Below are 22486 nucleotides of genomic sequence, written 5' to 3'. Positions count from 1 at the left end.
TTGTTCATTTTGTTTCTGCTTCCTGGAGAAGAGAGTTGTTATTTCAAAGTGCGGTCAGCCCACAGTCTCCTTGGCAGGCAGAAGTGAGGAAAAGAAAAATGGCCCATCTAATAAGACATTCTACTTACTCTCCCAAAGCTGTTATCAATCACAGAACAGAACTCACCCTGCTACTTCGATGAAGGAGCAGGATTCATTTCTTGGAGATTAAAGGCTGATTGTTACAACCGCGGGAGGAAAGCACAGTGTGAATTTGATTTAAGGTCTGAAGCCTCTTATAGAATTTTTTTTTTTCCCGGCATCACAGAATGAACTCTCTTCACATTAAAAATTTTTTTTCCATCGTGGTAGTGACCAAGGAGACAACATGCTGTAAACAGAAGGCAGCCTTTAGAGTTAGATAGACTTTGGGTCAAAAACCAAGCAGGCTCTTTATGAGCTGTGTGAACTCAGATAATGTCATTTCATCTCTCTGAGCTGCAGTTCCATATACGTAAAGTGGGGGCATCAACACTGACTTTGTGACGGTTTCACGGTATGACACATACAAGGCGCAGGGACAGGAATTCTTAAATGTTAGTTATAATTATCATGCATTTCTGCAGAAATAATGATGATAGTGAGCAAAACAGATATATCATCTGCCCAATCGGAGGGTGAGCTTAATTATCTCTGATGTCACTTCCATGTGACAACTCTACAGTCTGATTAGAAACCAGCCAGATCCATGATGTTGAAGTCCATCTGCCAACTGTAATTTTCCTCTGCATGACGATGATGGTGATGGGGATGGTGATGTGATGATGTTGGTGATAATGGTGATGATGATGGTGATGGTGGTGATGTCGGTGATAATGGTGATGATGATGGGGATGGTGATGATGGTGATGGTGATGGTGATGACGTTGGTGATAATGGTGATGGTGATGATGATGGGGATGGTGATGATGTTGGTGATAATGGTGATGGTGGGGATGGTGATGTTGGTGATGGTGATGTGATGATGTTGGTGATAATGGTGATGATGATGATGATGGGGATGGTGATGATGGTGGTGATGGTGATGGGGATGGTGGTGATGTTGGTGATAATGGTGATGATGGTGATGATGATGGTGGTGATGATGATGGTGAAATATTTTTATTACATCTTTATAGTTATAAAGGTCTTTCCATCCATTGCTCTGCTTTATCCACACAACAAGCCTGTGCAGGGCTACCAGAATTATCATCCCACTTCTTTGATGAGAAAATGAGGCTCAAGGAAGTGCAATGTCTTGCCTGAGTCTTACCAGCTCACAAGTGGGTGGGGCCAGCTAGGTTCTCTGACTGCAGATCCCCACCTACCCTCATGACTTTTCCAGCTTGTGACGTTCACAAGAAGGCCTACTCAATTGTGGTTTCTGAAATTCTCCTGAAGGTTCAGCATCACGAGAGCAAGCTGGAGCGCTCCCAGTTCACCTCAGCTGATGGTATGAATGAAGATCTCGCGCTAAATGACCAAATGATAGACATTCTGTCTTCAGAGGACCCCGGGAGCATGCTTCAAGCCTTAGAAGAGTAAGAATTCTAAGTCACATTATACTTCCATGGATGTGATGAATGTTTTACCTATAGCAGCATGAGAGCAAACAGAGTGTATTTCATTCATTAATTCATCCTATTTATCATTAATTTGTCATTCAGTAGTCATAATCGAACAACTGCCGTGCCCTGAACACTATGCTTGGTATTTGAGAAAAGACATAAGACATAGGTTGAGCTGTGAGGCAGTCTGACCTAGTGGGAAGACAAACACAGAAACAGAAGTGACCATAAAAGTTTGATGAGTACCGTGCTAAGATTGGGGCTAGCTGAGCCCAGGAGAAAAAGTAATTACCTCTGAGCAGGTCATGGAGATGCTTCCCTGAGGAAGAGAGATATTTTAACTAATTCTTGAAGCACGGGCAGAAGTTTTTCAGGTAGATGAAGGGAGGAGAGGCTTTTCAGGCAGAGGAAAGACAGGACAGATGCCAAGATAGGAAGTGACCAAGATATGTACATTTGGTGAAGTGTAAGGAGCTCAGTATGATTGACGTGTGGATTGGAGTATTGAGTAGTGTATTGAAGGAGAGGAAGTAACACCTTGGGAGAGAGGCCAGACCAGGTGATGTGATTGTTGGCTAAACTGAATTCAGTTCTTTTTATTTTTTATTTTATTTTTGTCTATTTATCTATCTATAATTTACTTTTAAGGACAGGACCTGAGAATCTTTATTTTATTTTATTATTTATTGAGGTAATGTTGGTTTATAACATTATATATTTCACGTGTACAACATTAAATATTTCTACTTCTGTATACCCTGCAGTATGTTCACCACCAAAAATTTAGTCTCCATCCATCACCACACAGTTGATCCCCTTTACCCATTTTGCCCTCCCCCACCATTCCTCTGTGGTAACCACTATTCTTATCTCTGTGTATACATGTTTGATTTTGTTCGTGTTTTTGTTTGTTTATTTTCTATATTCCACATATGACTGAAATCATATGATATTTTCTTTCTCCACCTGACTTATTTCACTTACATAATACCCTCAAGGTCCATCTATGTTGTTGCAAATGGCAAGATTTCATCTTTTTATGGCTGAGTAATATTCCATACACATATCACATCTTTATCCATTCATCTGTTAATGGGCACTTGGGTTGCTTCCATATTTTGGCAATTGTAGTGATGCAGTGAGCATAGGAGTGAATGTATTTTTTTCAAATTAATGTTTTCATATTCTTTGGATAAATACCCAGAAGTGGGATAGCTGGATTATATAGTGGTTCTGTTCTTATTTTTTTTGAGGAATCTCGACACTGTTTTCCATAATGGCTGCACCAATTTACATTCCCACCAACACTTGTTATTTCTTGCCTTTTTGATAATAGTCATTCCAACATGTGTGAGGTGATGTCGCGTTGTGGTTTTAATTTGCATTTCCCTAATAATTCGTGCTATTGTTTTCATGTGCCTGTTGGCCATCTGTATGTCTTCTTTGAAAAAATGTCTATTCAGCTCCACCCAGTTTTCAATTGGGTTGTTTTGTTGTTGAGTTGTATCTGTTCTTTATATATTTTGGGTATTACTACTTATCAGATATATTGTTTACAAATATCTTCCATCCGGTAGGTTGTTTTTCGGTTTTGCTGATAGTTTCGTTTCCTTTGCTGTGCAGAATCTTTTTAGTTTGATGTAGTTCCATTTGTTTATTTTTGCTTTAGATTCCTTTGCCTGAGGAGACATATCTAGAAAGATATTGTTAAGACCCATGACCAAGAGCATACCACCTATGTTTTCTTCTAGGAGCTTTATGGTTTCAGGTTATACATTTAAGTCTTCAATCCATTTTGAATTGACTTTGGTGTATGATATGAGATAGTGATCTAGTTTCATTTTTTTTTTTTGCATGTGGTTGTCCAGCTTTCCCAACACCATTTATTGAAGAGACTGTCCTTTATCCATTGTATGTTCTTTGCTCCTTTGTTGTAAATTAATTGTCCATATATGCATGGGTTTATTTCAGGGCTCTCAATTCTGTTCCATTGATCTATATATCTGTTTTTGTGCCAGTACCACACCATTTTGATTACTATGGCTTTGTAATATAGTTTGAAATCAGGGCGTGTGATACCTCCAGCTTTGTTCTTTTTTCTCAGGATTGCTTTGGCTATTCAGGGTCTTTTGTGGTTCCACATAAATTTTAGAATTTTTGTTCTATTTCTGTGAAAAATGTCCTTGAGATTTTGATAGAGATTGCATTGAATCTGTAGATTACTTTAGGTAATATGGATGCTTTAACAATGTCATTCTTCCAATCCACTAGCATGGAATATCTTTCCATTTATTTGTGCCTCCTTCAATTTCTTTCAATAGTGTTTTATAAGTTTCAGTGTACATATTTTCACTTCTTTGGTTAAATTTATTCTTAGTTATTTTATATTTTTTGCTGTGATTGTAAATGGGACTTTTTTTCTTAATTTCTCTTTCTGGTAGCTCATTGTTAGCATATAGAAATGCAACAGATTTTTGTATGTTGATTTTGTACCCTGCAATTTTATGTGTTTGTTTATTATTTCTTTTATTTTTTTTGGTGGAGTCTTTAGGGTTTTCTATGTATAAAATTAGGTCATCTGCAAATAGTGACAGCTTTACTTCTTTCTTTCCAATTTGGATAACTTTAGTTTTTTTCTTCCCTAATTATTCTGGCTAGGACTTCCAATACTGTGTGAAATAATTTCTCCCTTTAGGTCTGTTAATAATTGTTTTATATATTTTGGTGCTCCTATGTTAGGTGCATATACATTAATAACTGTTATGTCTTCTTAGTGAATTTTCCCCTTTATAATTATATACTGTTCATTTTTGTCTCTTGTTACCTTTTGGGCTTGAAGTCTATTTTGTCTGATATGAGTATGGCTACACCCCCTTTTTTGGCTGTCATTTGCTTGAAGTATCATCTTCCATCCCTTCACTTTGAACATGTGTTTGTCTTTAGAGCTGAGATGGGTCTCCTGGAGGTAGCATGTAGTTGGGTCTTGTCTTTTAATCCATCCAACCACTCCATGTCTTTTGATGGGTGAATTCAGTCCATTTACATTTAACGTTATTATTGATAGATGAGGACTTAGTACTGCCATTTTATCTTTTGTTTCTGGTTGCTCTGTCTCTCCACCGTTTTCTTTCCCCCTGTGTTTCTGTCTGCCATCTTGATTTGGTGGCTTTCTCTGATGTTTTTCTCAGTTTCCTCTTTTTATGTTTCATGTCTCTGCCCTAGATTTATCTTTTGTGGTTTGTGTAATACTTTTCATAGATAAAATAGTCCTTTTTATGCTGATGGCATCTTATCTTCGTTCAACTCTATGGGTTCCATCTTTTTCCTCTTCCCCTTTTATGTTTTTGTTTTCTCAAATTATCCATTTTTATGTTGTGAGTTAGCAAACTGAAGCAGTTATCATTACTTTTTCTGCTTTTTCCCCCTCCTTTAACCTTTATGCTATGATAAAATATTTTAAAACCTATTCTGGGAAGGAGTAACAATTTTCTGATTCTGTTTATCACCTTACTCAAACTTTGGGGTACTTTGCCTTTTTGTTTCTGATCAAAGGGCTCCTTTCAACATTTCTTGTAAGACAGGTCTAGTGGTGATGAACTCCCTCAGCTGTTGTTGTCTGGGAAAACCTTTATTTCTCCTTCATATCTGAATGATAACTTTGCTGGATAGAATATTATTGGGTGGCAGTTTTTATCTTTCAGTATTTTGAGAATGTCATTCTGCTCCCTCCTGGCCTATAAAGCTTCTGTGGAGAAATCTGGTGATAGCCTAATGGTGATTCCTTTGTAGGAACCTTTTTCTCTGGCTGCCTTTAAAATTCTTTGCTTGTCATTGACTTTTGACAATTTTAGTATAGTGTGTCTTGGAGAGCGTCTTTTTGCCTTGAAGTAATTAGGTGTTCTCTTAGCTTCATAGACTTGTTTATCCAGTTCCTTTCCCAGCTTTGTGAATTCTCAGTTATCATTTCTTTAAATAAACTCTCTGTTCTTTTCTCCCTCTCTTCCCTGGAATACTCATTACCTTAATGTTACCCTTCCTAAATGAGTTGAATAGCTCTCATAAAATTTCCCTGTCTTTTAACATCTTATTTCTCTTTCCTCTTCTACTTGTATCTTTCTAGATTTCTGTTTTTGAGCTCACTAATTCTCTCCTCCATATGGGCTGCTCTATTTCCAAAACTTTCTAATGCATTATTTACCTTGTTTATGAGTTCTTCAGCTCTAGAATTTCTGTTCGATTCTTGTTTTGAGTTTCAATTTCTTTGGTAAAGCATTCCTTCTATTCATTAATTTTATTTCTCAGCCCATTGAGCTGCTTTTCTGAGTTTTCTTATAGCTCACTGAGTTTCTTCATGACAGCTATTTTGAATTCTTTATATGTTAGATCCCAGTATTCCGTGACTTTAAGTTTGGTTTCTGGAGATTGTCATTTTCTTTTTGTGGTGCAGTGTTCCTGTGGTTCTTCATGGTGCTTGATGAGTTGTTCCTCTGCCAGTGCATTTGAAGTAGCAAACACCTTTGTGCTTGATTCTGAGCTGCCTCTAGTTAGATCTGAGAGTTGGCAATTTTCATCCTCCACTGCCTCTGTCAGAGGTGTGGCTCCATGTCTTCCTTATCATTTCTTGTGTCTCCGGGTTCGTTGGTGCCTTGCTGTTGCCACTGTCACTGGCATTGCCACCTGGGGCACCAGGATGAAAGGCTTTTCTGCCGCGTCTGGGAATCCTTGAGTTGCAGGCTCTGCCACCACAAGGGGTAGTGGAGGGGAGCTGGATTCACACAGGCACCTCTGCCTTGTCCAGTGTTGCACAGTTCATGAGCTCTGCTGCTGGGGGTTAGGGGGTTGAGGGGTCAGAGTCATAGGTGCCTCAGTGGCTGGAGGGACGGGGTCCCAGACCCCACTTCCACTGCTGCCCACTTACCTATGGCCATGGGCACTGCTGCGGCCAGGATGTCAGTCTTGTGTGCTGCTTCCCCCTACTGCTACTGGGATCTCTGGGGCTGTGGGTTCATCTGCCATGGCTTGGGGGGCCAGGACTGCAGGCACCAGTCCTGCTGTTCCCCCAGTTCTGCCCCCTCTGTGTGTTCCATTCTGCTCACCTTTAGATGTACAAATGTGTGGAATTCTCTGGCATCCTGTCGGTTAGAGGCACCTTTGTTGCATTGTGGGTGCCTTACTGGTTACTGATTGAAGGGGAGACAAAGAGAGCGTCTCACTCCACCATGATGCTGATGTCCTCCAGTCCCCCCATTTATTTTTATTTATTTAACAAATACTTATAATGTTCTATGTATGAGTAATAGAACGTAGAGCCAGACATGGTTCTAAGAACTTTGCAAATATGTATAATCCTCTCAACAACCCTAGGAAGCAGGCATTGATGTTTTTACCGTCTTACAGGTGAGGACTGAAGGTTAAAAAGCTTGCCCTAGGGCACACACTAGTAAATGAGAGGGGCAGGTTTCAAACCCACTTGCTGTGGCTCCAGGGTACATGCCCTTAATCAGGGTGCTGCACTGACCACGATTTCTCCTGACCAGGCAATGGACACAGTCTACTGACTGACGGTCACTCAGTAAGTTTCATCAATTTGGCCTTTCCTTCTTTCACTTCACAGATATTGGCAGGTGACTTCTTTATATGTTCCCTTTTTTCAGTTGTTGCTATCTTTTATTTCCTGAAACATATTAAGCATAATTATTAAGTCTCTGTCTGAAAACTTCATTATCTTTACCCCTGTCCTGTGTCTATTACCTCTTGTTCCTCTTAGTTTGTGATCCTATTTTCCTGTCTCCTTGTATGCCTAGGTAGTTTTGATTGTGTGCCAGAAATTATAAATGAAAATGGAGAAGACAGTTTGAGGACTAGGATGATGTTATCTTCCTCCAGGCAACTAAGGGTTTTATTATGGATTACCTCAATCTCATCAGAAATTGAGTTCATTCGAAGCTGGGCTTCATTTCCTCCAAGGGCTGATCTGTTTCAGGTGTCCTTTACTACTAAGGTATGAATACTAACCAAAAGGCCAAGGGATTTTATCATGGTGACATCTCCTCAGCAGTCTTTGGACTCCAGTTTTCATCATCAGAAATTCTGCTCAGCTTTTCAGCCCCTGGGCTGCCTCTTCTAGAACCACAAGGTGCTCTTAGGAACACAGTGACCCCAAATATGGGACTGCCATCTCTGAGCTTCCTTATTCTCCTAGATCTTAGCATCATATTTATTCACTGCCTTGTTAGCTCTCAGATGCTTTCAAATAGATTTTGTTTTTGTCCAACTTTTCTAACTGTTTTCAGTGGGATAGTTTGTCAAAATTACCTAGACCACTGTTAATTGGAACAGAACCCTTCTTTGTGTAAACCATACTCTCGGCAATGAACCAGATACAGTCCCTGTTATCAGTGGCAGCCTAGGAGGGAGACTGACGTGGAAACAGACAAGGCTCAAAATAGCATAGAGCAATAGGACCATTGAGTGTGTTGGTTAAGACCATGGTCCCTGGAGTTAGGTCAGGTTTAAATCTGGGCTGTATCCCCATGTGGCCTTGGTTTACTTACTTAAGTGACAGCTTAGGATGGAGAAGAGGAGCTGGGTCACAGAGATCTCTGGATGTCAGGGCTCCATAGTATGCATTGGAGACCCAGGCAATGGTTTATTAACATGGGTAGATTTTGTTTTAAAAGACTACTCTAAATGCAGATGGCAAATGGCTTAGAGGGGAGAGTGAGGGAGACTTTGCGGGAGATGTTGAGGTGATGTCGGGTGGGAACGGTAGACTTGAGGAGGAGAGGGTCAAGTGAGAAGAGCCTACAGAACTGGGTAACTCGTTGTTACCTTACTGTGTGTGTATGCACAGGGCGGGTGCAGTTTGGACATTGAAAGGGAGGGAAAATTTTTGGATGACTCCCCAGGGTTCTGGGTTTTGTTTGTTAGTTTATTTATGTATTTGTGTTTGAGGGGGAGGGGGGGACCACCCAACAGTTCCAGCTGCTCAGTAGATCCAGAGGCTGCAGAAGTGTCCAGGAGATTGGAGGAAGGAGAGGGGTTCACTTTCAGGACAGTAGTTAGATGCTGAATCTGGGGCAGAAGTCTTTGGAAGATCTATATATGCCAAATATACCATCTGAAGAGATTGGATTCTCATTTGGTTTTATCAGCTTTTTATTTTTTCTTTCTTTGCTTTCTTGTTGACTGCTGATTATTAATTCTGGGACCACGTGAGAACTCGTCAAACTGGATTCCATGTACAGCAAACTTTTTCTGAGTCTAGAGTCAAGAGGCATAGCTTCATCTGCCTATTTTCCACTGGGGAGTAATTTCTATGAATTTTGAGTCACTACCATACTGATGAGTTATAATGCCTTATATTCTTGTATAATAACTCACATTTGGGTAGTGTATAAAAATGTACAGTCTTGGCCTTCCCTGGTGGCGCAGTGGTTGAGAGTCTGCCTGCCGATGCAGGGGACACGGGTTCATGCCCCGGTCCGGGAGGATTCCACGTGCTGTGGAGCGGCTGGGCCCGTGAGCCATGGCCGCTGAGCCTGCACGTCCGGAGCCTGGGCTCCGCAACGGGAGAGGCCACAACAGTGAGAGGCCCGTGTACCGCAAAAAAAAAAAAAATGTACAGTCTCTCTCCCAGGCCTTAGTTAATTTGGTCCTCATACTGATGCTCTTTAGGGCATCTTATTTTTAGTAGTTGATAGTTGAAGAATCTGATGCATGGCTAAGTAAAGGTTTATCGATAGTCACACATCTAGTAAGTGACAGAACAGGTCTTGAGCTTTCTTAGAATTTAATATTGAGCACATGATACTTTACATATATTCACTGAGCCTCAGTTTCCTCATCTCTCATCTGGAGAAACCATAACCTACTGCCCTGGGATACTGTGAAATGTACTGATATGAAAGATACATGATGGTAGAGTTTTCACTGCGATGTTACCTCTAAGCCTGGATCTCAGTTAAAGGGAGATTAGCAGATGCTGAAGAGAAATGTTCAAGATGATCAGCACTTTCTTGAGTCTTTCTCAAGAACATCGCAGAGAGAACCGAAAATGGAAGAGCTTGTTACCGAACCAAACTGGGGTCCACTCCCCTGTTTGCAGTAAAGCCAATCTAGTGACACCTGCTTGTGGTGAAGGAAAGTACAGCTTGATTGCAGGGCGCCAAACAAGGAGTTCAGGGCAGCTAGAGCTTAAAACCCCAAACTCCCGGGTAGGTTTCATCAAAGAATTTTTTAAATTTTATTTTATTGAAGTATAGTTGGTTTACAGTGTTGTGTTAATTTCTACTGTACATCAGAGTGATTCAGTTATACATATATACATTCTTTTCCATATTCTTTTCCATGATGGTTTATCACTAGATACTGAATATAGTTCCCTGTGCTCTACAGTAGGACCTTCTTGTTCATCCATTCTATATATAATAGTTTTCAGCAAAGCATTTTAAAAAAATTTTTATTGGAGTGTAGTTGCTTCACAATGGTGTGTTAGTTCCTGCTGTACAGCAATGTGAGTCAGTTATACATATACATATATCCACTCTTATTTAGATTTCCTTCCCCCTTGGGTCACCACAGAGCACTGAGTCAATCAATCAGCAAGGCATTTTTTTAATATATATATATATATTTTTTTAACATCTTTATTGGGGTATAATTGCTTTACAATGGTGTGTTAGTTTCTGCTTTATAACAAAGTGAATCAGTTATACATATACATATGTCCCCATATCTCTTCCCTCTTGCGTCTCCCTCCCTCCCACCCTCCCTATCCCACCCCTCCAGGCGGTCACAAAGCACGGAGCTGATCTCCCTGTGCTATGCGGCTGCTTCCCACTAGCTATCTACCTTACGTTTGTTAGTGTATATATGTCCATGACTCTCTCTCGCCCTGTCACAGCTCACCCTTCCCCCTCCCCATATCCTCAAGTCCGTTCTCCAGTAGGTCTGTGTCTTTATTCCTGTCTTACCCCTGGGTTCTTCATGACATTTTTTTTTTCTTCTTAAGTTCCATATATATCTGTTAGTATATGGTATTTGTCTTTTTCTTTCTGACTTACTTCACTCTGTATGACAGACTCTAGGTCTATCCACCTCATTACAAATAGCTCAGTTTCGTTTCTTTTTATGGCTGAGTAATATTCCATTGTATATATGTGCCACGTCTTCTTTATCCATTCATCCGATGATGGGCACTTAGGTTGTTTCCATCTCCGGGCTATTGTAAATAGAGCTGCAGTGAACATTTTGGTACATGACTCTTTTTGGATTTTGGTTTTCTCAGGGTATATGCCCAGTAGTGGGATTGCTGGGTCATATGGTAGTTCTATTTGTAGTTTTTTAAGGAACCTCCATACTGTTCTCCATAGTGGCTGAACCAATTCACATTCCCACCAGAAGTGCAAGAGTGTTCCCTTTTCTCCACACCCTCTCCAGCATTTATTGTTTCTAGATTTTTTGATGATGACCATTCAGACTGGTGTGAGATGATATCTCATTGTAGTTTTGATTTGCATTTCTCTAATGATTAATGATGTTGAGCATTCTCACATGTGTTTGTTGGCATTCTGTATATCTTCTTTGGAGAAATGTCTGTTTAGGTCTTCTGCCCATTTTTGGATTGGGTTGTTTGTTTTTTTGTTATTGAGCTGCATGAACTGCTTGTAAATTTTGGAGATTAACCCTTTGTCAGTTGCTTCATTTGCAAATGTTTTCTCCCATTCTGAGGGTTGTCTTTTGGTCTTGATTATGGTTTCCTTTGCTGTGCAAAAGCTTTGAAGTTTCATTAGGTCCCATTTGTTTATTTTTGTTTTTATTTCCATTACTCTAGGAGGTGGATCAGAAAGGATCTTGCTGTGATTTATGTCATAGAGTGTTCTGCCTATGTTTTCCTCTAAGAGTTTGATAGTTTCTGGCCTTACATTTAGGTCTTTAATCCATTTTGGGCTTATTTTTGTGTATGGTGTTAGGGAGTGATCTAATCTCATACTTTTACATGTATCTGTCCAGTTTTCCCAGCACCACTTATTGAAGAGGCTGTCCTTTCTCCACCAGCAAGGCATTTTTAAAGGCCAGGTGAGAGAGGAGTGTCCAGGGTATGTGATCAGCTCCTGCACAGTTCTCTGATTGGTTGATGGTGAGGTAACAGGGCGGAGTCACAAGAGTTAACGTTTTCAGTCCTCAGGCACCAGTAGGTCCGGGGGGGCTACATGCTCAAGTAGTTTATTTCTTCCATGTGGTAGGGGTTTCAGCATCTGTAAAACAGCTCAAGAAATGTGCATCCGATACTGTTATCTAGGTCCTTTGGAGAGGAGCTCCAGCAGAGGATATGGGGGAGGGGTCTGTCCCAGGAAGGCCCCATAGGGTCCTGCTCTGTTATAAGCTCAGAGGCAAAACTGAGCATCTGTGTGATCCTCTCTCCATGGAACCTGATGGTGAATAGACATGGACCCAAGATAGAATCAGAAACAGAGAGTGTGGCCTCCTCATCTTTAGAGGGACCGCTTATCGGCCCGAGAGGAGAGCTCTGTTACGTCTGACTCACAGCACTTTGTGGGCTGAGGGTATTCTAAGCAGAGAGGGGCTTTCCTCCTGCTTGAAAGGCAGCTCCTTCCCAGCTGAGTGCAGGGCCAGGCCATCAGCTTCGTGAGTGCTGGGCTGACCTGGCACCCAGCTGGGAATTGGGCCTGTTAATCCATTGCTGGGTGCCATGGTTGTGCAGCCATTCAATTGTGAGCCTTCATTTTAGCTGAATTCCCTCATCAGAATGCCAAGGGCGACAAATTGAAATCCTCCACACTGTCTGAGAGAGCGGAGGGAGGACAGGCAGTGGGGAGAAGGGGGGTGGTTATGGCAGTGATTCGTAAATATCTCTAATTATATTAAGTGGTACGAGCAGGTGATTATCAATGTATTTTGTAACTAAAAGTCTGTTTTCTTCCAAAACTTGAAAATGAGCAGAGTGAAATGATTTGGTTTGTGTGATCAGCACTTAGATGTTTCATTTTGCAAGTAGATCAGACTCTGTCACCTTCTGACCTGAGTAATTAATGACGCCAAATCCAGCTTTTGTACCCTGACACCGAATTAAATCTTGGAGACAGAGTTTTGGGTGAAGTAGAAAAGAAGAGCTTTATTTCTTTGCCAGGCAAAGGGGGCCACGGTGGGATATTGCCCTCAAAACTGTGTGTGCCAACCTGGAGCGGGTAGGGAGAAGTTTTATAGTAATGGTTCAAACAGGGCGTGATCAGCTCGTGGACGTTCTTCTGATTGGTTGGTGGTGAGGTAAGTGGGAGTCAGCATCACCAACCTTCTGGTTCCAACCGGCCTGGGGTCTACGGGCTTGTGGGCAGCACACAGTTAACTTCTCCCACCTGGTGGGGGTCTCAGTATCTGCAAAATTGTTTTGTGTATCCCTTGAGGGGGAACCAGCACCCTGCCCCAAGGCTGCACTATTTCTTGACTGTTCCTCCCTTGTCTAGTGTCCTCTCCCTTCCCTAATTAGCATCTGTTTGAACCTGCCCTTTGGTACTCAGGGAAGGTCATAGAGGCTGAATGAAGCCTGTTTCCTGTGATCAAGGAATGAGGGACACAGAAAGGCTTTTTGCCCAGGAGCACCATAGGGTCTTTCTGGGTGTCATTAGTACTATAAAATAGGAAAGTATTGATCATCCCAGTTTTGTTTTAGATTCAAGAAGTGTTAGCCTATGAAAAGCTAACACTAAATATAGGGATAAAGTCTTCCTTTATCCCTATATTTTATGAGATTATTCTCAGCTGCTGCAATTTGCTGATCCTGGTGTGTGAATGCAATAGGGATATTGGGGTTCACCAAGATTTTATTCTTGTAAATTACTTAGTAGCTCTGGACTTTTATATTTATTTCTCCTTGGGAACTGATCTTATTTTGTCTGAGGAGTGTTTAACATTGATTATCAAGCATGACCTGAAAATCCTCACCTAGAGAACTAAATTTTCTCCTCGCTTCCTCTCCCATCTCTCTGCCCTCCCTCCCCATCCTGACACTCAATATTTACTGCGTGCCAGGTCTGTTTAAAGCACTGTGATTGGACGCTCATTTTGGGACCTGGTGATTATTTTAAAAATCGTAACATTGCCAATTACTTTTAATCTTTCCATCTTGATTTATGTCAGGCTTAGAAACTCCCAGAAAGAAAAATGTCACTCAGAATGTCAGGGGATTAATATGCATGGGAATCTGTGATAGTCTCCCCACTAAAAATAGAGTTTTTCTCCAGCAAATCATTTATCCCATTTGTAATTCGTACCTGAGGTTTAGCTGGGATTCTAAATAGGCCTGTGATTTGATTGCCACCTCATTTCCGAGACCCATCAGAGCCATAACTTTGCCCTATATTGCTGATTTATTTTTGACAAAGAGCATTTCCTTGGTTTGCTTGGTTGTTTATCTTTTACATTGTTTATTCATAGGCTGCCTCTTACACAGAGCATTTGAGGAAGGAATATTTCCTTTGATATTTATCAGGCTCCCCAGCTATGGTTATAATGGAGGTGGCTCAGCCCCAGTCATGCTGGGACAAGAGAAAGGAGGAAATGACCACGACTTGCTGGTCCTGGAAGCTTCTGGAAGCATAGTGTGCCCACAGGGTTTTAGCTCCAGCCTTGCTCTGGCTCTGACCACCACCAAGCATCTCACACCCATGCCCTTACTTCATCCTCATAGCAACTCTAACAAAGGAAGCTGATGTTCAGGAAGGTTTATTGGTTTTGCCTGAGGTCACACAAGTGCTGATAGATTTTGTCCAGGCCTGAGTGCTTTCAAATCCACCGTTCTATTGACAGAACAGCTTTTTAAAGACTGAGCTTAGGTTTTTCTAGAGAGGCAAAGAAAAATAAGAGTAGATAGTAAGTCCAGGTCTGCGTTTATTTCCTTTGTTATTAAAAGGAAGCTTATTGTTATCTTTCGATGCTACTGACATCACCTTCTAAACTGCCTCAGAATCATGTTTTGTACTGAAATCGAGCAGGACCCTGTGGGGCTCCTGGCACAGAAGTCTTTATGTCCCATTTCTTGACTCTAACCTCCATGACCTTCCCTGAGTTCCAAAGGGCAGATTCGAACAGTTGCTAATCCACAAAGGGAAGGGATGCGAAGACAGAGGAGGGGCAGCCAAGAAACAGTAGTGCAGCCTTGGGGCAGGGTCCTGGTTCCAACTCAAGGGATACACATAACAGTGCCTTTAAGCTCTTTAAGATGTCCACGTTCCTCATAGGAGAAGGACCACCTGAGGCTACATTAAAGGAACCAAAGAAGCTCCTCGAGAAGATTACCTGAGACCGGATTAGAGGTGCAGGCCAAGCATACATCCTAATCTTATCAGCAACCCCACCCTTGCACCGTTGCTATAAAACTCCCCATCAAATCCTCCTGGGTTGGGACACATAGTTTTCAAGGTCAGGGACCTGCAAATCCTCCTGGGTTGGGACACATAGTTTTCAAGGTCAGGGACCTGCAGTGTTCCCCTTTGCCTGGCAAAACAATAAAGCTATTCTTTTCTACTTCACCCAAAACTCTGTTTCCAAGACTTGATTCGACACCTGTGCTGAGAGGCTGAGCTTTTGGCATCAGTACCAAGTGGGTGTTCAGAGTATTTGTGAAACTGAGGCTTTTAAACATGTGTCTAGGCATACCTGGGAGATACTGCAGGTTCTGTTCCAGGTCACCGCAGTAAAGGGAGTTCCATGAATTTTTTGGTTTCCCAGTGCGTGTAAAAGTTATGTTTACATTATACTGTAGTCTATTAAATGTACAATAGCATTATGTCTAAGAAAACAATGTACATACCTTAATTTAAAAATACTTTATTGCCAAAAAATGCTTTTGATTTAAAGTGAGAGATGTGTAACTTCCTTTCACTTGAACCCTTAGAGGCCATTGTGGGGCTTTTACGGAGTCCAAGCTCGCTCTGCTCGCTGTACAACAGGTCAATAAATTGGAGACGAGGTGTTGAGGCAAGGAGCATGACTTTATTCAGAAAACCGGCAGACCGAGATGATGGTGGACTAGGGTCCCCCAAAAAACCATTTCGTAGGGGTCTGGATGCCAGTGTCTTTTATAGAATCAGAGAGGGAGGTAAAGTAAAAGGGCAGAATAGAGAGGGAGAGGTGGAGAGGAAGTAAAGTAAAAAGGGCCATCAGTCTTGCAAAACATCTCCTGGAATGGCCAGCCTAGGGGAGGGGGGAGGGGATGTGTTAATTTCTTCTTTCTTGCAGCCATCCACAGGTGGGTAGGGTTCCCTGAAGCAGGCCATTATGTATGCTTATAATAACAAAAGCAACAAAAAGCAAAGGCTAAAGTCAAAGAAAAGGATCCAACTGTGGAGTCAAAATTGGCTCTTCCCTGTTACAGGTTATTAATTGGCCTCATTTCAGTATTGTTGTGTCTCAAGGAATATGGAGGCCCGAAGAGAGGGAGGGAGAGATGAGGGAATGGCCAGTCTGTGGAGCAGTCAGAACACACACGGTATTGGTTAAGTTTGCCATCTTGTATGGGCGCCATTCGTGGCATCATCAGAGATCACTGATCACAGGTCGCCTTAACAAACATAATAATGATGAAAAAATCGGACATATTGTGAGAATGCCAAAATGCGACACAGAGACAGGAAGTGAGCAAATGATGTTAGAAAAATAGCACCGATAGACTTGCTCAGCACAGGGTTGCCACAGACCTTCAATTTGTAAAAAAATACTGTAGCTGTGAAGCTCAGTGAAGCAGAGCCCACTAAAATGAGGTCTGCCGGTGTTGAGTAGTTTTTTATGTACCAACCATAGGGTGTTATTGACAATCACCGTTGGTTAATTTGATGGCAAAGATTAGAAGGCGCAAGGCTACTCAAACTAGAACCCCTAGGATATAGGTCTGTCCGATGTCCGTCCTACAGGTTCCATATATACTCATGGAATTGAGGAATGGTGAGGGAGACTCAGCAGGACCTGATGATGGGTTGAGAATGGGGTTTGAGGGAGAAAGAGCCATCAAGGATGATGACGAAATTTCAGCCTGACCAACTGGGAGAATGCGGTGCTATCTCCTAAGATGAGGAAGGAGAGGACAGGATTGCATTTTGAGGAAAAGATTGGAAGTCAGTTTTGGACATGGTGACTGAAAGATGCCTTTGAGACACCCAGATGGAGGTGTCAGGTGGGCAGTCAGCTGTGTAGGTCTGTTATTGGCTGAAAGTCTGGATGGAGGTATTAGGTAGAGATGGGGGTTGATGGGGGAACTTATGGGAGAGGACAGGGAAGGAAGGGAACCAGGACGATCCCCTAAGGAATGCCAGCATTTAGAAGTGAGAAAAGTAAGAGGAACCCAGGAGAACAAGGAGGTCTGGAAAGTCAAGAGAAAAGGGGTCCTAGAAAAAAGGGGTGGCTGACCATGTCTGACATTGCCTGGAGTTCAGTCCAGTGTCTTGCTTTCAGCTACCGGGATACCATTGATGATCAGAGCAGCTCTGGGGGAGAGGCAGGGGCAGAAAACCAGAACAGAGTGAGTAGAATGCGGACAAGAAGTATGGGAAGCTCCTTCAAGGTGCTCTGCTATGAAGGGGAGAAGCAAAATGGAGCCAAAGCTTAAGGAGAACATGGGCCCATGAGAGGGAAATGCTTAAAGCACTCTGGGTGGATGCAGAGACAGCTGAAGGTTGGTTGTAGAGCCCAGGGTTTAGGAACTCAGGCTGAGAAGCCGGGCCTCCTGGTTGGGGTCCGAGTTCTGCCACTTGCCGTTGGGTGACTCTGGTTGCCTTTTCTATAAAATGGGGATAACTGTGCCTGCCTCAGAGAGTGCTAGGACAGTGGCTGGTCCCCTGCTCTGCACAGAAAGGGCTTTTCCAGGTGAGCAGGAGAGGGACGAGGGGAGTGTGGTATTCTCCTGTGGCTGCTCTAACAAAGCACTATAAACGATGGCTTCAAGCAGCAGAAACTTATTGTCCCACAGTTCTGGAGGCCGGAAGTCCAAGGTCGGTTTCCCCGGGCTGAAGTCAAGGTGTTGAAGGGTTGCAGTCCCTGCAGATACTCCTGGGGAGAATCATTCCTGCCTCTTCCAGCGTCAGGGGGCAGCCAGCAGTCCTTCACTTGTGGCCGTATCACTCCAATCTCTCCCCCACGTGGCCCCCTCCTCTTCTGTATGTATCCAATTCCTCTGCCTCTTCCTAGGAAGACACTCGTGATTGGATTGAGGGCTCACCAGATAATCCAGGATGGTCTCCCCAGTCGTGATTATTCACTTACATCTGCAAAGATCCTTTTTTCAAATAAGGCCACATTTACAGATTCCGGGGATTAGGACCTGATATCTTTGGGTGGCCATTATTCCAGCAAATGATCAGGAAATCTCAAAAGAATGAGGAAGGGAGTGGAGACTTGAGGGGTCTCATGAAGAAGTGAGAGGAGGGGGTCTGTGGGTTGGGGGTTTCAAGGAGGTGGGTTATAGCATTGTTTCTGGAATGTTCCTGAGGGTTCTCTTCAGACAAGCGCTGTGGGAAACGGTCTTCTCTCTATTAGGAAGTAGTTGGTCCAGGGCTCAAATGTGAGTCTTCGGACACCAAGGCTGGGTACCCTCTAGTGCTTCCTCATTGTCTACAAAGCATTTGATGGAGAGTCTTCTCAAAATAAGTAAAAGGAGACTCCCCAGGAGGGAAAGGGGTCCTGATCCAGGTGGGGGCAGCCTTACCCCTCATGGTACAGCTTCCCCACTTCCCTCAGTGGGATTGGGATAGAAGTGGCAGCTTGCAGGTGGCAGGGGTTCAGGAAATACTTATGGCCTTGAAGAATCGCACCTTGTCGCCTGGGCCGGATGTCCCACTGGAGACTAGTGGGGTCGTGGTGGGTTTTAGGAGGCCAGTAAATAACTCCCTCCTCTTTTCTTCCCAAATTTTAAATGACTTTGAGGATACCTCTTTCCCTTCCCTCTCCTCCCCTCCCCCCTCCCTTCCTCTCCTTCCCCCCTCCCTTCCTTCTTTCCTTTTTCTTCCTTCATTTTTTTTTTCTTCATGTATTGATTAAGCATCTAGGATGTGTTAGATACCATGCCACATGGTGGGGACACAAACAAGAGTCACCCGTGCTCCCACCCCTGGGCCCCGTCGGGCCCTCACCACATGGTTTTGTGATGCCCAGATTGTGTGTCTGTTTCCACATTAGACCCTGAGCCCTCGGAGGGAACCAGTCTGGTGGTACTAGGTGAGCATCAGCCATCGTCTTGTGAATGAATGAGTGGGTGAAATTCGCACTGGATGTTGGAGGGTCATTGAGACATTGTCAGGAAATGAATGGGCTCTTAAGAAAATAACCCAGGCCTGGGCCGTTCCTGGCTTTCTGGAAGGATCAAGTTCACCTAGAGCATCAAATGGCCAAGCATCTTGCTACACAGGCCGACTGAGGCAGAAAGCAGCCCTGTCCTCACACCTGTGCCTTGCCCCTGGGTCCCACCAGTGCCCGACCAGCCAGAGGGGGATTTTCATGGGGACATAATGAGACCGCTGCTGAGCAGAGCAGCAGCAGTGCCAGTCTGGTTTCCATGGTGACCCTCACTCGTCTTTGCAGCCAGGTGTTTGTCGGAGAACTTCTGTGTCCCACAGACACCTTCTTTCGGCAAGTGTTGACCGACCTCCCGCTGAGTGCTTGGCGCAGAGCTGGGTGAGGTGCTGGAGAGGAAGCCAGACCAAGTGAGGACCCGACATGCAGCCGTCTACGGGGAGAATCAACCCAGACGACTAAATGCAGTGCAGTGAGACGCGGTGCAGGCTGGGATGATCGTCGACTAGCACCCTCACCCCCACTGCGGCCCCTGTGCTGTGTGCCAAGGAGTTACAAATGGTCCATTTAACAACTGCAGGCTGTAATGGGTGTGCTCTCTGACTCAGCATCTCCCCTTCCTCACAACACCCCTTCCAAATCACAAGGTTCGTGCAACCTCTTAGGAGTTTCTTAGACATAACAGGAATCATCTCAACAGTTGGGCATGTCTGAGGGGTCAGTAAACAGCTCCCATCTCCCACCGCCTTGAGTTCTGAGCCAATTGGGAGATAAGACATACATCAGGCATGTTGTCCAGTCCAGCCAGAAAAATCACCCATCACTTTTATTACTTAGAAGAGCTAGACTGGAGGATGCGGCTTTTATCTGGAAGCATAGCCAGCCCCACTGCAGGCCTCTCCCTAAAACTGACTGCAGGGGATTCCTGCTTCGGTCCTCCGTCACTTCCACTCCCAGATCTTCTCCACGTGGAAGGGCCGTAAGCCGGGGGAAGAGGCACGTGGCCCCTCCCCAGCACAGGCCATCAGTCAGCTGCAGTGATGGACACTAGTTCATGGAAGTTTGTGTGTGTTGGCAGGTAGGGCTGGGTGCTCTGGGTGTGGTGGTGCTTCTAGCTGACTTCGGAGGCCCTGGCCTGGGCCACCATCTTGACATCACTACCCACATTGGTCTGGCACCAGCCACAGAGAGCGGCCAGAAGAGAGGTTGTCAGAAGCGACCCAGAAATTCATTCTGTCCTGCAGGGACACGTAGTCCCTGACTCTGATAGTACCCATGTTTGCTTTTTTTTCTGTTTCTGTACTCAGTTTTTTGAATAGTAACTAATGAACATGGCCAAGAACTAGAATGACAGAAGAGGCCATACTGTAAAAACCAAATTGTCTTCTCATCACCTGCACTCTGGTTGTCATCCCCAGAGGCAAAGGCAGTCTATTACCCATGTCATGTACCCTTTGGAGATCATCGATGACTAGATGTATATTTACACATATACTCCTTTATTAAAATGCAAAATAATCACATACTTTACCCACTGTTTTGCTCCCTTTTCTCCCACTTTGCAGCAGTCTTGGAGATCTATACCTACACAGCGACCTTGCTCTTTTAAGTGGCCGCATAATATTCCAATAACAGTAATCATAACTGAATTTTTGGAGAATTTAATACGAATGAGACACTGATCTGGTTGTTTTATTGACATTAACATATTTACCCTTCAGAGCAGCCTCTGAGCTAAGTACTGTTTACAGATGAGGAAACTAAAGCCCAGAGAGTTTAAGTCACTTTCCAGAGCTCATAAGGCAAGTAGGAGGTGTGGTCAGGACATGCATCCAGAGCCTACCATCTTTTTTTTTTTTTTTTGCTGTACGCAGGCCTCTCACTGCTGTGGCCTCTCCCGTTGCAGAGCACAGGCTCCGGACGCGCAGGCTCAGCGGCCATGGCTGACGGGCCCAGCCGCTCCGCGGCATGTGGGATCTTCCCGGACCGGGGCACGAACCCGTGTCCCCTGCATCAGCAGGCGGACTTTCAACCACTGCACCGCCAGGGAAGCCCCCAGAGTCTACCGTCTTAACCACACCCTCCCACAGTGCTGCGGTGCCTGTCCAGCACAGACGTCTTTATGCACGTGTGCAAGGTCATCTGTAGCATGAATTCTTCAAAGTCAAGTTGCTGCATTAGTGTGTATTTTTAAAAATAGGTATTGCCCACCATAGAGGCCAGACCAGTTTGCCACCCCCAGTGTTTGAGATCCTCTCTTTCCCACATCCTAGTCCTAGGGGCAGCTGATCTTTCTACCTGTGTCGGTCTGATAGGAAACCATGGCACCTCCCTGAAGCTCTAATTTTTCACTTTTCTTATAATGTGTGAGGTTGGACAACATTTCATACGTTGAAGGTGTAGTGTTTTCTTGTCTGGTTAGCAGAGGAGGTCGCCTGGGCTTAGCGCAGGGCTGCTTGAGTTGCAAGGTTCTTCCCCACTCCTGGCTCCGCCATTTAATCATTTAATGACCTTGACCACAACCCGTAACCTTCCTGTGTGTCAGTGTCTTCATCTGAACACGGGGATGGTGAAGGTTTAATGAGCTCCCACACACCCAGACCTGAGCGTGACGATGCCTGGCTCACAGTAAGTGATTCACCTGTTTCCAGTCATTTTAGCTCTTGGCTCTATTCTGCCCACTGAACCCCATGGTTTCTTTCTACAGCTCAGTTTCATGGATTTTGCAAAAATGGCCAGCATTTCCTCGGTGACTCCTGACTCCTTATTCCGCTGCCCACGCGTGAGTCGTTCAGTCTACAGTAGGTGGCAAGGGGCTGGAAATGCAAGGGTGAGCTCAACAGGCAGGGTCCTGGCCCTCGGGGCTTATAGTCTAGTGAGGGAGACAGACAATCAGCAGAGGACCACATGGAAAAATATATGATTCCACACCATGCTGGGCACCGTGAAGCTTTATCTCCTTGTCCTTAGCACGTGTCTGCCCTGTAATCAGCACCAGTCCCGAGAAGTGGACAAGTCACCCCAAGTGCTCAGTAAATGTTGGTGAACGAGTGAACAAGAATAGGATTAATGCTGTGATTGTGTCCAGTGCACGTAAAGTGAAAAATCGTTAACTCTGCAAGTGTGACAATAAAAAGCCCAGAAATTCGTTCACCTCCTGAAACAGTGGTGGCTGAGCCCATGAGGGGCTGGACATTCCCTCGAGGCTGCCAGGATGGCACACCTTGGAGGTGGTTGTCATGATATGTTGGGATGTGGTGAAGGTTAAATGAGCAACAAAGGGCACATTTTATATGTATGCATCAATGAGTGGGAAAATAAGCTTTTCTTGGTTATGTAAGAGTACACCCTTATAAACTAGTGAAAGGACAGATGTGGGATGAAAACCATTTTCACAAATTGCTGATCATCTGTTAGCTAACATCAAGTATAAAGTGATTTCTACTTTCCTGGGAGGATAGAATCTTAGAGTTTTGATGCTGCAAAGGATCTTAGAGGTCATCTGGTCTAAATTCTTGGCCAGGGAAAAAGTATTCTTGTTACCAAAAGTTAGGTCGGCTACTCGCTGCTTGAAAGCCAGTACTCAAGAGGCAAGGCTG

At 43.9% G+C, this 22486-nt stretch overlaps 1 protein-coding gene across 1 annotated transcript in view; it reads left to right on the top strand.

Annotated features, from left to right (window-relative positions):
* EVC2 (EvC ciliary complex subunit 2) overlaps positions 1 to 22486 on the top strand; it is a 142528-nt gene that overhangs the window by 33710 nt on the left and 86332 nt on the right. The window contains exon 7 of the mRNA XM_065877684.1: positions 1420 to 1559. Coding sequence (XP_065733756.1) covers positions 1420 to 1559 — 140 coding nt within the window. The remainder of the gene's footprint in view (positions 1 to 1419; positions 1560 to 22486) is intronic.

Source organism: Phocoena phocoena, chromosome 5 (assembly GCF_963924675.1).
Source record: "Phocoena phocoena chromosome 5, mPhoPho1.1, whole genome shotgun sequence".
Lineage (NCBI taxonomy): Eukaryota > Metazoa > Chordata > Mammalia > Artiodactyla > Phocoenidae > Phocoena > Phocoena phocoena.
This window is presented reverse-complemented; position numbering and strand designations above follow the sequence as displayed.